Source organism: Sprattus sprattus (genome assembly GCF_963457725.1).
Source record: "Sprattus sprattus genome assembly, chromosome: 5".
In the NCBI taxonomy this organism is placed as follows: domain Eukaryota; kingdom Metazoa; phylum Chordata; class Actinopteri; order Clupeiformes; family Clupeidae; genus Sprattus; species Sprattus sprattus.
This window is the reverse complement of record NC_137924.1, coordinates 33,115,110-33,128,113: the sequence shown is the minus strand read 5'-3', so window position 1 is coordinate 33,128,113 and position 13,004 is coordinate 33,115,110. Positions and strand designations below refer to the sequence as shown.

At 45.4% G+C, this 13,004-nt stretch overlaps 1 protein-coding gene across 1 annotated transcript; it reads left to right on the top strand.

Moving 5' to 3' along the window:
- Positions 1–256: 256 nt before the first annotated feature.
- Positions 257–3,344, top strand: LOC308365869 (small ubiquitin-related modifier 1-like). The gene is made up of 5 exons (XM_080839485.1): positions 257–387; positions 1,049–1,126; positions 1,212–1,289; positions 2,062–2,133; positions 2,413–3,344. The coding sequence occupies exons 1-5, from the start codon at positions 376–378 to the stop codon at positions 2,479–2,481; spliced, it is 309 nt and encodes a 102-aa protein (XP_080695611.1). The 5' UTR covers positions 257–375; the 3' UTR covers positions 2,482–3,344.
- The last annotated feature ends 9,660 nt before the right edge of the window (positions 3,345–13,004 follow it).

Sequence of the window (13,004 nt, the reverse complement as noted above, 5' to 3'; positions counted from 1 at the left end):
ATGAGCTGATTGATTTTTATATCCATGTCGTGTGTTGGCTAACATACGGCATATTCATCATGTCATCTCTCTCTCTCGCTCTCTCTCTCTGTTAAAAAAGCACGAACACGAGAAGTTTGTGGTTTCACGAATTTACTGTTCATTTAAGCAATAAGCCCCAAGAGGCCGTGCTTTGCGCTGATTTTAGAACAGGTAAGGGAGTTGTTAGGCACGACAATTCATACACCGAAACCATAGATGGTGGTAGTGTGCAACCGTCGGAAACAGCAGAGGAAGAAAACAGGCATTCTAGCATTAGTTGCTGCTAAGGTCTCTAGTTGTCTCTTCTGGGTAATTTAGGTGTAAACTTATTGGCGAGATTGTGCTACCAGGGCCATGTCTGATACGGTGAGTTGACGTATTTTTTAGTTTAGTGAATGTGTTCTGTAATCATATGTGTAGCGTAGGCTATGAGACTGAATTGATTTAGATTAGATGAAGGATTACGCTAGTAGCCACTATGCTAACTCGTTTAGGATAGCCAGCTAGCTAGCGTTATTATGGCCAACCTGCCGCCTAGCTTTAACGCTTTTCTCTTTTTCATTACCAATTTTAACAGTGGATGGTGTCCGGTTGTTTAATGTGCGACCTGTTTATTTATATTTGTTGACATCTGGTAAAATAACTGGTAGTAGTTACCACAACTCTTTGTTAGTGTCTGTAGTGGTTTGCTACTAAGGTTGTATTGGTAATGTTAGCTAACCTAACATAACACAGCGTCCTATCGAATGCATGCAGTTGTGTTGTTTTTGAAATGCTAACACATTTTAAACGCAGTCTCACGCTGTAGCCATCTCATCAGTACATCTACACATAAACGTATTTAAACTACAGTTATTTGACTTGCAACGCGATTTCTGGACTAATTATGTCTTTATCAATCCACCATCGGGTTGTATCAGCATAACATTATTTTGCATGTTAATGCAACGTTAACTGAGTTAAAGATCCAGGAAATTATGTATTTCGTCTTATTTGAGTTTCAACGTTACCGTGACCCTTTCTCCAGGAAACGAAACCATCTACAACTGACGGAGGGGACAAGAAGGAAGGTGGAGAGTACATCAAGCTGAAAGTTATCGGCCAGGTTGGTAGTTTAACACCATGTATTTGAACAATTAAGTTGACTGTAGCAGGGAAAACATAGAAGTAACTTCTCCCTTTGCTCGTAGGACAACAGTGAGATTCACTTCAAAGTGAAGATGACTACGTCACTGAAGAAGTTGAAAGAGTCCTACAGTAAAAGACAGGTATGGACACACAGCAGGGGGTATGTCTATCGGCTTAGTATAGAGTAACTCCAGGTAGCCCTGTAGGGCCAGGGCACTAAACACACATCTTCTCTTCACTGTACACCTGTTTGGCAATGACCCTAAATGCCAAAAAGACATGGTCTGTGATTCTGGCCAAAGGTTGTTGATAATTGTGCCCAACAGCCAGTTTAATTACACCCCTCCCTTTTGTGCTCCTGAAGTAAAGTCTTGATTGTCTGAGATGTTGTGCAGTTCATGAGGTGTCTTACGCTGATTTATAAAACAATTGGGTTCTAGTGCGTAATTTAGCTGTTTCTGATTGGACGAGAGACGTTCCATGCTATAGGTTATTCATCAACATACCTACAGTTACGGGACTTTTCACAGCTTAAAATAAATCACTCCGCGATGAAACATTCGTATTGATGACAACCGTTAATTCAAAGTTTTTAAAATTCCAAACCAAGACGTTGACAATGGAACTATTTTTTGTTGCGGAGAAACAATGGCGAAATAAACCATTTTTAATCAATAACTTCGTGTTGAAATGTTAATTTGTTGATGGTAGAATTGTTTTATAAAAGCAATATAGCACTCGTGGGAGTGGGGTAGGTAAGGGATAATCCCACGGGTGTTGTTGCCTACGCCCCTCGGCCTGCGGCCTCGATGGCTACGGCCGAACACCACCCGTGGGATTATCCCTTACCTACCCCACTCCCACTCGTGCTATATTGCTTAATTGATGTTAATATTCTTTCTGTGTTTTTAGGGTGTGCAGCCTGACATGCTGAGGTTTCTCTTTGAGGGCCAGAGAATTGCAGACCACCAAACACCCAAAGAGGTAAACCATATGGTGTTTTATACACAAACATTATGTGCGCGTCATTTGAGCTTGATGTTCTTGGTGTAGTGAGACCCACCCAACCACTGTGACGCATATATTAACACACCCAGTCGCAGACACCCACCCAGTCACAGACACCAAACCATTCACAGACACCCATGCAGTCACAGACACATACCCACGCAGTCACAGACACCCACCCAACCAAAGACATGCCTCAAATGTTCTTGACGATGATTTTTCTTTGTTTTTCTTTTATTAATTTCCTCAACATAGCTGGGAATGGAAGATGAAGATGTAATCGAAGTCTACCAGGAACAGACCGGGGGACTACGGATCAACTAATCTTGCTCTCTGCTTTGAAACACGTTTCCTGCTTTATTGGTTGTTATTTTTATATATATTTTGATAAGTGATATTACACAACTCTTTAGTTTGGCTTGACTGGATGGTTATTCAGAGGGGTGGTTTAGTTCAAACAGGCAGTAGGGCCACATTCCATTCCTTGCCCTCGCACCCTTCCTACCCTGAGGTGTGTGATTACGATATAGCCTAGCGTTTAGGGTGGTCACTGGATCCTGCGATTCTGCTCTCATTATTTCATCCATTCTTTAGTTCCTTCCTTGAATGGTTTGTACTGTCCTTCACCACTTAAATCCATCAAAAAAGTGCTACTTGAAGTGTACAAGGATGCAAGTGTAAGACCAAGGAGGTCTTGAGACAGGTTAGAGAGGCAGGGGTCCTTGTCTCGTTCTGGCCTTCGGAAGGTGTATACTTAGGCTACCTCCTTAGTCCTCGAACTTCGCCTCACTACAGTGACAACGTGTACAATTTTCTATTTCAACTTGAGTACGCTGTACGTATACATTGTCCCTCACTGACATCTTTTAAAGGCTGTGTAGTGAGTTTCCTTCCTGTCTGTGTGGGACGCGCCCTCTCTCCTGTTGAGTGCAAATCATCCTGCCGTGCTGATTCTGTGAATTAGTATTGTCATTGTATTATTTTTATTATTATTGTTTTTTTGTGTTGCTGGTTTTGTTTACCTTGTTATTTCTCCTCATAGCTGGTTTGCATAGTTTAACGCTAAAGGTAGCACACTTATCAGGGACCGTTGGCTAGACATTTATCTGAACCAGCATAAAACCAGTTAAGCTCCTAGGTCCCTTGAACCATGTCTGTATTTATGTACATAAAAAATATGTAATATGTTTGCATTGTGGTCCCTTTCAAATATTTGTTTTAAACTAATGAGCTTAGAGAGCATAAAGAACACGTGAGTCTCTGTCAGCCTCTGACATCCTCTGACATCTGTTGCGGTGGTTGGGCTACAGACCTCGGAGAGTGTTGACCTATGAACTCACAGTTTCTGTCTAAGATAGTAGAATCAGTTGGCGTAGACATACTGAAGGCTCGTCACCATCACTGCTGGAATGTCCTTACAATCAGCTCTCATCAGTCAACCACGTGTAATTTTGTATACAAGAAAGTATTTTATAAGAACAAAAATCAAACAGTTGTTACTAAGCTTGTATATTTTGTATATTCATTCACTGTTATTTTCTATTGGATCATTACTAAATTTTGTTAAGTAGTTTAAGTTTTAGGAAAAGCAAGAGAGTAAGTTGGTCTGTTGTGATTCTAGGTTTTTCATCTCAGGAATAAAAATTGAGTTGATTTAAAAAAGGCAAGTTGTCTCGCTGTGATGAAAGGTGGTCCACCATGGTAGCCCATAATTGTCAAATTTCTGGGTTTCCCTGGCAACCCAAGCACACAGCTATGGCTTTGGTAAAAAAAGGCATTGGATTGGCCGTGATGTACATTAGGCTAGAAAACACTTTTTAAAGAAAATGCTTAAGAGATGTGTGTGTATTTGAAAATATGTATTGTTTGGATGGCATGTCCGAGAAGGCTTTGGTTTAGTGTGATACATTTTAATTGAAGTTTGTGTTTCACAACAACAGTGTTATAGAGACAGCTAGAAGGACAGATTGGCAAGGAAGGATGTTTATAAAGACAACCTCGCTGTATCTGGACGGACCATCTGGAGGGACCTTAAATTGCCCCTGAGTGCTTGGATGTGTCTAACAGATTGATTGACAGGCGCTCCACCTAGTGTTCACTTTTAGTAGTGCTCTTTCAGCTTGTGCTTCCTGAGCCTACAGTCTCAAAGTGAGTTTATTCATGAAGAAAGTACATAGACCCATATTGTGACTTGTGTTGTATGGTTTATATATGTTTTTATATTTAACTAATACATAATGTGATATTGCCGATGAGCTGGTACAGAAAGCTTCTAATTAAAAGGCAATTCAGTGACACGAACACATGAAAAGACATACTTGAGCTGTGCTAGAAGTTAAGCAAATTGCTAATAGCACCAAGGTTATTCATGGGTTCACCTACAGATAAAAAGTAGGCTGTATTTGTACCGTGCTGTAAGTGACTGAGTTAAAGCATCTAGACGACTAAATGTATGTGTTAGGGAGATGTCAGTCCTGAAGAGTCTAGCCCCGTGCCCTTCCCTGGTCCCTCGGGGCAGGCCGTGTGGACTAGCCCAGTGCCCTTCCCTGGTCCCTCGGGGCAGGCCGTGTGGTTATGGAGATGTCAGTCCTGGAGAGGTTAGCCCAGTGCCCTCCCCTGGTCCCTCGGGGCAGGCCGTGTGGTTATGGAGATGTCAGTCCTGGAGAGGTTAGCCCAGTGCCCTCCCCTGGTCCCTCGGGGCAGGCCGTGGGGTCGGTGATGCCCAGGAGCTGCAGCAGGGTGAAGTAGGAGAAGACCCAGGGGCGGGAGATGTCCTGAGACTGCCCCAGCCCCTCAGCCTCCTGCAGCAGCCCGCGCCGGAACCGCAGCCTCTGCTCCAGCAGGGCCCTCTGTCTGGGGGAGAGATCACAGGCGCCCACATACACCAATTCAATTAAATTCAATTTTAATTATATAGCGCCCAAACAATTACGTTGTCTCAAAACGTTTCCAGAGCCCCCCTTAGACCTAGCACCATGGCGACGGGGCAAGGGAGAACTCCCAGGACCAGAAGGGTTACCAGTAGGTGAGTGTCATCTGGGGAGGGGGCTGTCTTCAGAAGCACTGTAGTTTTAATGATACTCAGAGCGAAAAAGAGAAGGTGGGTGAATAAAATTAGAATGGATATCTAAATTCCCAGGGACACGTGTGTAATGGACTAATGCTTCGCAATAGTCTGATGGTAGTCTGAAGTGTCATCTGTCTCCATAGATGGGCAGTATTTTAATTACTTGTATTTGAAATACTAGTTAATTTACTTTTGAGTATTTTGTAATTTGTATTTGATAGGGTCGATAAAAAATCGAATGTAATTTGTAACAAAATACTTCAGAGTGGAGTAATTTTGTATTTAAAATACTCAAAATACTTTCTCCAGTGTTTAAGCAGAAGGAGATTTTTTTCTGTCAGATTCTACCCCTAGACCATCTGATCTGCCTCTGAATTTCATTGTTGAATCAAGCATCAGTCAATTTCCCAAAAGTGGTGCTTCTTATGGCCCGCCCCTTTTTGGGGCTAAAAGGAAATCACCCCAGATCTCTCATTGACTCTCATGTTAAATCCATTTTTTTTCACAAAACAGGGCTGTGGTCGAAAACTTAGATAGCTGCCTTGATCATTGTCAATTTATCTTCATTAGTACACCGACTAGAAGGAGGTTCTTTCAAAGAGCGAATCGAGTAGTGCACTGAACGTTAGCCATCTTGACAGAATGTGACTTGATCAAAGCCGTATGATGTCATTAAACACAATCACGTTTGACGAAAGTACGGTGGGGATAGCCCTCCCGGAAGCCATAGAGATTGCAATGAGAGCCCTGTTTTGTGAAAACATGAGTCACACAGCTGCTGCCTGCAAAAATATATATGTACAAAATCAATCAAGTTGTTGTCTTTTAATAGCTTTGCTTAGTTACACTGACATTATGTGAGTGTTCTTCCTTATTGTGGGGTTCACCAGAGCTTTGTGTACATTATATAGCCCCGTATCCAGGGTCCATAGACATATTTATGTCAATCTAAATAGTCTGAATAACCATGTCACATTGCCAAAAATACTGATGTATACCTATATTCAGCGAAAAAATTACACAGGTGTAATAGGCGGAATATGTGTGCGGGGGGAGGGGCGTGGTGGTGGCGGTTACAAACATGAAAAAAAGGATACGGGACTCAAATGTTTGGGAACCACTGCCTTACAACACTGACAAGGGCCTGTCATAATAGCCTTCACCTGGGCCCGTGGTAACTAGGTTACGCCACTGAATAGCCCAAACCTGAATGTTCTGCTATACCAAATTGTGAGAAAACTGAAAATTCAGAAAAAGTATTTCCTGTATTTAAAAAAAACAAAATACATGTATTGTATTTTGTGACATTTTCTTGCAACAGTATTTTGTATTTTATTTTGATACATTTATTTGAAGGGTATTTTGTATTTTGTATCAAAATACATTTTGATGTATTTTTGCCCATCTCTGTCTGTCTCATTCATCAATCATTCCATGTCTTTGTGCACTCACTAGTATCAATAGCATTATAACACTATAGAGGCATAGGAAGAGAGTGTGTGTGTGTGTGTGTGTGTGTGTGTGTGTGTGTGTGTGTGTGTGTGTGTGTGTGGGTCAATGTTGGTACAGTGTCATACAGGAGACAACACATGATGCAATAAGCTATACTAATATACTAATGTATTTTCATCTGGGTGTTAGCGTCCCCCCCCTTCCTTTGGATGCTTCAAGTCAAGGATCGCTGAGTTTCACAATCTATCCCTTAGTGTTAGCTAGGGGCCTTTGGGGTCTCTCAAGGGTCACCCCTGGAGCAGTGTGGCTTACTTGCAGCCCGTTTTTAGGGCCCCTGTGACCTTTGACCCTGGGTCTATTTGCGATAGCCCCATGCGATACTCCAGGCCAGGTCAGTGCAATGCTTATACACACCACATGGTGTCTTTAGTTCATGCAAAACACACATGCTTGTTGCCCATTAATGAAACTAGGGCCCTGTGTGTCTGTGCGTGTGTGTGTGTGTGTGTGTGTGTGTGTGTGTGTGTGTACCTGGCCATCAGTTCAACCTGTAGTTTGGCTTGTTCCTCTGCCCAGAGCCGGGCCTCCTCTCCCCTCCTCTTCCTCTCCGTCTCCACTCTCCCCCTCTCCTCCTCCTCCTCCTGCAGCCGCTGCAGGTACTCTCTCCTCTCGCTCTCCTCCATCTCCTGCAGTCTCCTCCTCTCCTCCTCCTGCCGCTGTTCCTCCTCCAGGCGCAATCTCTCCTGTTCCTCTGCAGGCGCACACGGGTGGGTACAGCAGGCGCACAGGGGTGGGTATAGCGGGCGCACACGGGTGGGTACAGCAGGCGCACAGGGGTGGGTATAGGTCACTTATGACATTAACATTCATGCTAGTATCATATGCCACTAGCTCATGACTGTTAATAACCATTCATGCCAGTATAATATGCCACTAGCTTATGACTGTTAAAAACCAGTCATGCCAGTATCATATGCCACTAGCTTATGACTGTCCAATAAATCCACGTCATCTACATTTCCAAGAACATCGGTTTGCTTATTCATGTCATGGCCCTGGGGTTAACTCTCTGGAACTGCTCTGGTAAAAACTTGAGCCAGGCCAGTCTCAGAGTCTTGCTGTCTGGGCAGAATGTGCCTGCACGTGTTTGTGTAAGTAACAGGTGTGTGCTGTGTGTGGGTGCTTTATGTGTGCTTGTGTGTGTGTGTGTGTGTGTGTGTGTGTGTGTGTGTGTGTGTGTGTGTGTGTGTGTGTGTGTGTGTGTGTGTGTGTGTGTGTGTGTGTGTGCGCGCGCGTGTGTGTTTGTGAGTGACAAGGAGGTCTTTACCTGCCCTGTGGTGTTCCTCTTCTTGTCTTAAACGCTGCAGTCGTTCCATCTGCCTCCTCTTCTCCTCCTGGAGCCTCCTCTCCCTCACTCTCTCCGCCTCCTCTCTCCTCCTCCTCTCCAGCTCCTCGCACTCCCTCCTCTGTCGCTCCTCCTCCTCTCGCTGCCTCCTCAGTCTGTGTGAAAGTGGACGTTACATTTACGTTTCAATTCTCTGTCTCTGCTTCATACACACACACTTACACACACACACACACACAAACACACACACACACACAAAGGTACCTGGCCTCCTCTGCTCTGCAACTCTGCTCCTCCTCCAGTTCTAGCTTCATCCTCTCCTCCCTCTCCTCTCTCTCCATCTGCCTCTTCTTCTCCTCCTCTCTCTCCCTTCTCTTCCTCTCCACCCCCTGTCTCCGGTGCTCCGCCTTCTCTGCTCGGGCCGCTGCCTGCCGCTCCCGTTGCCTGGCAACCTCCTCAGCATTCCGATTCTTAGGAGATAAAACAGGGTGGTCCATTGTACCACGGTTAAGGTCTCTGTGTACTGTGTAGGACACCATAACTAGTGGGCACTTTACATTTGCTGAAGGAAACACAGGTCAATGTTGAGGGCCATTGAGACCACAGTTTGATAAGTGCACTGGGCAAGAGGTATTTAAGTTGACATTTGGTGAAGGAATATGGTTAATGGCTAAATCATGATGATAAATAGGCTTACAATGAATGCTATGGTTAGGATTAGAAGTAGGCTAAGTTCAAATAAAGGCTTCGGTTTCGTTTAGTTCCCATGGAAACTAGTGAAATGAGACATTTAAAAACTTGTGTTGTGACAGCTCAGTCAGAAACTCACAGTATTCACATGAGCGCTCTCTTCTGATTGGCTGGGCTTGGTCCCATGGCTGTCTGTGACTGTAGAAGCAGACCGTGAGGTCAGCTGGTGCAGAGACATGGGCGGGGGGCTCCAGGGGGGGGCTTCTTCGTGTGAGTTTGCCTGCCATGAACTTTGACCTTGTGAAACTGGGGTACCTCTGCAGTCCGAGCGCCGTGACGGGGATGAAGATGGCGACCCGTGCTGTTCACTGAGGGGGTGTTCCGTCGTGTCGTCGAGGTCCCCAGTCATAGCGTCACCTTGTGAGTGCTCCTCTTCCTCATGCTGCTCCTCTTCCTCACGCTGCTCCTTCACCTGCTCATGTTCCTCAGGGCTCTTCCTCTCAGAGCTGTCCTCTTCCTGTTTTGGGCGGGGTTTCCCTGAGAAGAATGCGAAGGACCTCTCTCATTAGTCACATCTCACTACATTAAAGCTGCTGTCCATCCTTCAAAGGCTGCACTCAGACTGCTGTCCATCCTTCAAAGGCTGCACTCAGACTGCTGTGCATCCTTCAAAGGCTGCACTCAGGCTGCTGTCCATCCTTCAAAGGCTGCACTCAGACTGCTGTCCATCCTTCAAAGGCTGCACGCAGGCTGCTGTGCATCCTTCAAAGGCTGCACTCAGGCTGCTGTGCATCCTTCAAAGGCTGCACTCAGACTGCTGTCCATCCTTCAAAGGCTGCACTCAGACTGCTGTGTATCCTTCAAAGGCTGCACTCAAACTGCTGTGCATCCTTCAAAGGCTGCACTCAGTAGTCGTAGTTTCCCCGGAGTAGAACCCACCCCTCATGCATTTTAGAAGCATTCCACCAACACAGCTCTCAGTGAGTACCGCTATTGTGCAGCATTTTGAGTAGGTGAATCACTTAGTTTTAGAAGAAGCCAGGACTGCCCATACTTAACACTTCCAAATGTACATGCAGTCCAGAAATACACACACACACAAACACACACACACACACACACACACACACACACACTCTCTCCCTCTCTCTCTCTCTCACAGACACACACACACACACGCACACACAACACACACACACACACACACACATACACACACACACACACACACTCTCTCTCTCTCTCTCTCTCTCTCTCTCACAGACACACACACACACACACACACACACACACACACACAGGGGTAGAGAAACACACAAGTTGAGGGTGAACGCCCCAGTGACTCACCAACCACAAATTCGTTTCGACCTTTGACCCTTGCCTTCCTGCCTCTCTTTCCTGCAGCTTTCTGGGCCTTTGAGGCGGCGTCTCTCTCCTTCGTTCCTTTCTTCTTCTCCTCCTTTGTTTTTCTGTTTCTCTGGGAGAACGAGGGATGGCCAACATCAGATAAAGGAAAGGGTTGGGAGAGAATCCGCACCAGGCCCAAACGAGTACATTAAGGAACTTATTATGTTTATGTATTTGAACAGCAGAATATCTTTCGTGTTTCAATGTGGTTATTTTTGAATGAAGCAACAAGCATAGTTTTACATTACATGTTATGAAATATTTAAAATACAATTATAGTTTCCTGACTGTGTTGTCATTCATCATTCACCTCAACAGACTTTAGCTGCCAAATCCGTCCGAATGGAAAGGAAGCTTAAGTTATTAGGTTCCTTCCCAATCCGATTACCCAATATTACTGTGTGACACAGGGGTCTCCTGGACCACATTCAAAACTAACTTTCTAAACTTACCTCAAAACTAAGTAATTGTCATGAAATATCACAGTAATTACATCACCTCATTCAGTAACCGTGTCCAATCGTGTTAGTCAGGCCTGATGTCATTTCTGTGGCGTTTAGTAATTAATAGAGGAATGCACTATGCATTTAATTTGAATGTTGCCTTAGAAGCAATGCACACAGAGGAGAAAGAAGGGGAAAAACAATCAATCCTTTTATAGCGTGCTGAACTAGACATTATAGCATGCTAAACTAAACATTATAGCATGTCTGAACTTGACTTTATAGCATGTCTGAAATACACGTTATAGACTATGTAAACTAGATGTTGTAGAATGTCTGAACTAGATGTTGTTGTCTTAGACAGGGCAGAGGAGACGCACCAATGCTGAGGCAGTGGGAGCTCCATTCACCTCTTCAGCCGTTCTTCTGTGCTCCTCCTTCTCCTCTTCGTCCTCCTGCTCCTCTTCCTCTTGGAGGCCCCCCTCTTTCCATTTCCCCTCCTCCCCAGTCTGCTGTCTCTGTTGGGCCTCTTGCCTCTCCTGTCCTCCACTGTGCTCCACCTCTCCTCTCTTTCTCTCTTTCCTTCCTCCTTTCCCTCCTTTCTCTGCTCTTCCCTCTCGCTCCACGACTCTCACGGTTTGACTGATGCCGGCTGCTTTGGCGTGGGTCTCCCTAGAGTGACAGAAAGAGAGAAAAACATATTTAGTAGAGTAGAAAGGAAAAACAGAGAAAGAGACAGAAAGACATACAAACAGACAGATAGACCAGCAGGCAGAGAGACAGATGGGTTGACAGGGAGACAGGCAGGCAGACAGAGGGGCAAAAGGGTTGCAATGGACAGGGACACAGAGAAAGAGAGTGAGGTGGAAGACAGAGAAGGTAAGAAATGTTAATATAATGAAGGGAATTGATGATTTCTTGTGTATTTGTGGATAATCCAAGCAGGTTTTAGATGCTGTATAGTTCTTAAACAGCTGTAATGTGAGGTTATAGATGGTCCTAAAGTCCTAAAACGGCTGTAGTGCGAAGTTATAGATGCTGTATAGTCCTAAAACGGCTGTAATGTGAGGTTATAGATGCTGTATAGTCCTAACACTGCTGTAATGTGGGGTTATAGATGATGTATAGTTCTAAAACGGCTGTAATGTGAGGTTATAGATGCTGTATAGTCCTAACACTGCTGTAATGTGAGGTTATAGATGGTCCTATAGTCCTAAAACAGCTGTAATGTGAGGTTATAGATGGTCCTAAAATCCTAAAACAGCTGTAATGTGAGCTGCAGAAAACAGCTGCTGCCTGAGGAGGAACAGAGAACTGAAGGGATGGACCGAAGAAGAATGCAAACAACAGTCAGACGGGATATTAATGAGCCTAACACTGACTCACTGACCCCTGTCTGACCTTTGACCTCAGATGCCACAGAGACATCCGCTCACTGGAACATGACCTTTCACCTCAGGTGCGAGAGAACAAAAGACAGGGAGAAATTGAAGGAGAGAAAAATGGATGAATGGGAGAGGAAGAGGAATGGCCAGAAGGGGCAGAATAGAGAGAGAGAGAGAGAGAGAGAGAGAGAGAGAGAAGGAGAGAGAGAGGGGGGGTGAGGGGGGATAGAGAGAGAGAGAAGGAGATAGAGAGAGGGGGAAGGGAGGGATGGAGAGAGAAGGAGAGAGAGGGGGGGTTATGGAGAGAGAGAGGGATGAGGGAGGGAGAGAGAGGGAATGAGGGAGGGATGGAGAGAGAAAAAGAGAGAGGGTGAGGGAGAAACGGAGAGAGAAAAAGAGAGAGATGGAGAGAGAGGGAGGGATGGGGTGAGAAAGAGAGTGAGAGAATGACTGAAAGTCCCCAAGAAATGTTCCACCAGAGAAAGGGGATGAGTTGACAGGAGTCCAAGACAAGCACCATTATTCTGGGATGATCCAGCTCTCCTGATCCCAGCCCTGACCCTGGTGTATCACTTTTCCAGCCCTAATCCTGGGACCTCATCAGGGCAGATACCACGGATTCCACCCCCCAAACACACAGATGATCCCCGGCCGGGGAGCCAGGGGAGAGAGGAGAGAGGAAAGGGGAGAGGGGAGTTGAGGACACTCACGCAGGCTCTGGACGGACTCCTGAGGGGCATTGTGGGATTGCTGTATCCAAGGGCGTCTCTGCAGCAGAGTGGGCTGCTCGGGGGCTTCTGCGATGGCTGGAGGGTAAGTGGTCTTCTGTCAGCTGTGAGGGGGCCTCAGAGTCTCCTCGAGCAGCAGGGGGCGCATCCTCTTTCTTCTCTGCTCTGTCCATTTCTCTTCTTCTCTCTGACCCCTCTTTCCTCTCTGCATCGTCTCCTGCTGGAAGAGTGATAGAATGAGCTAGAGAGGAACAGGAACAGAGACAGGCAGAGAGACAGGCAGAGATACAGGCAGAGATACAGGCAGAGATACAGGCAGAGAGACAGGCA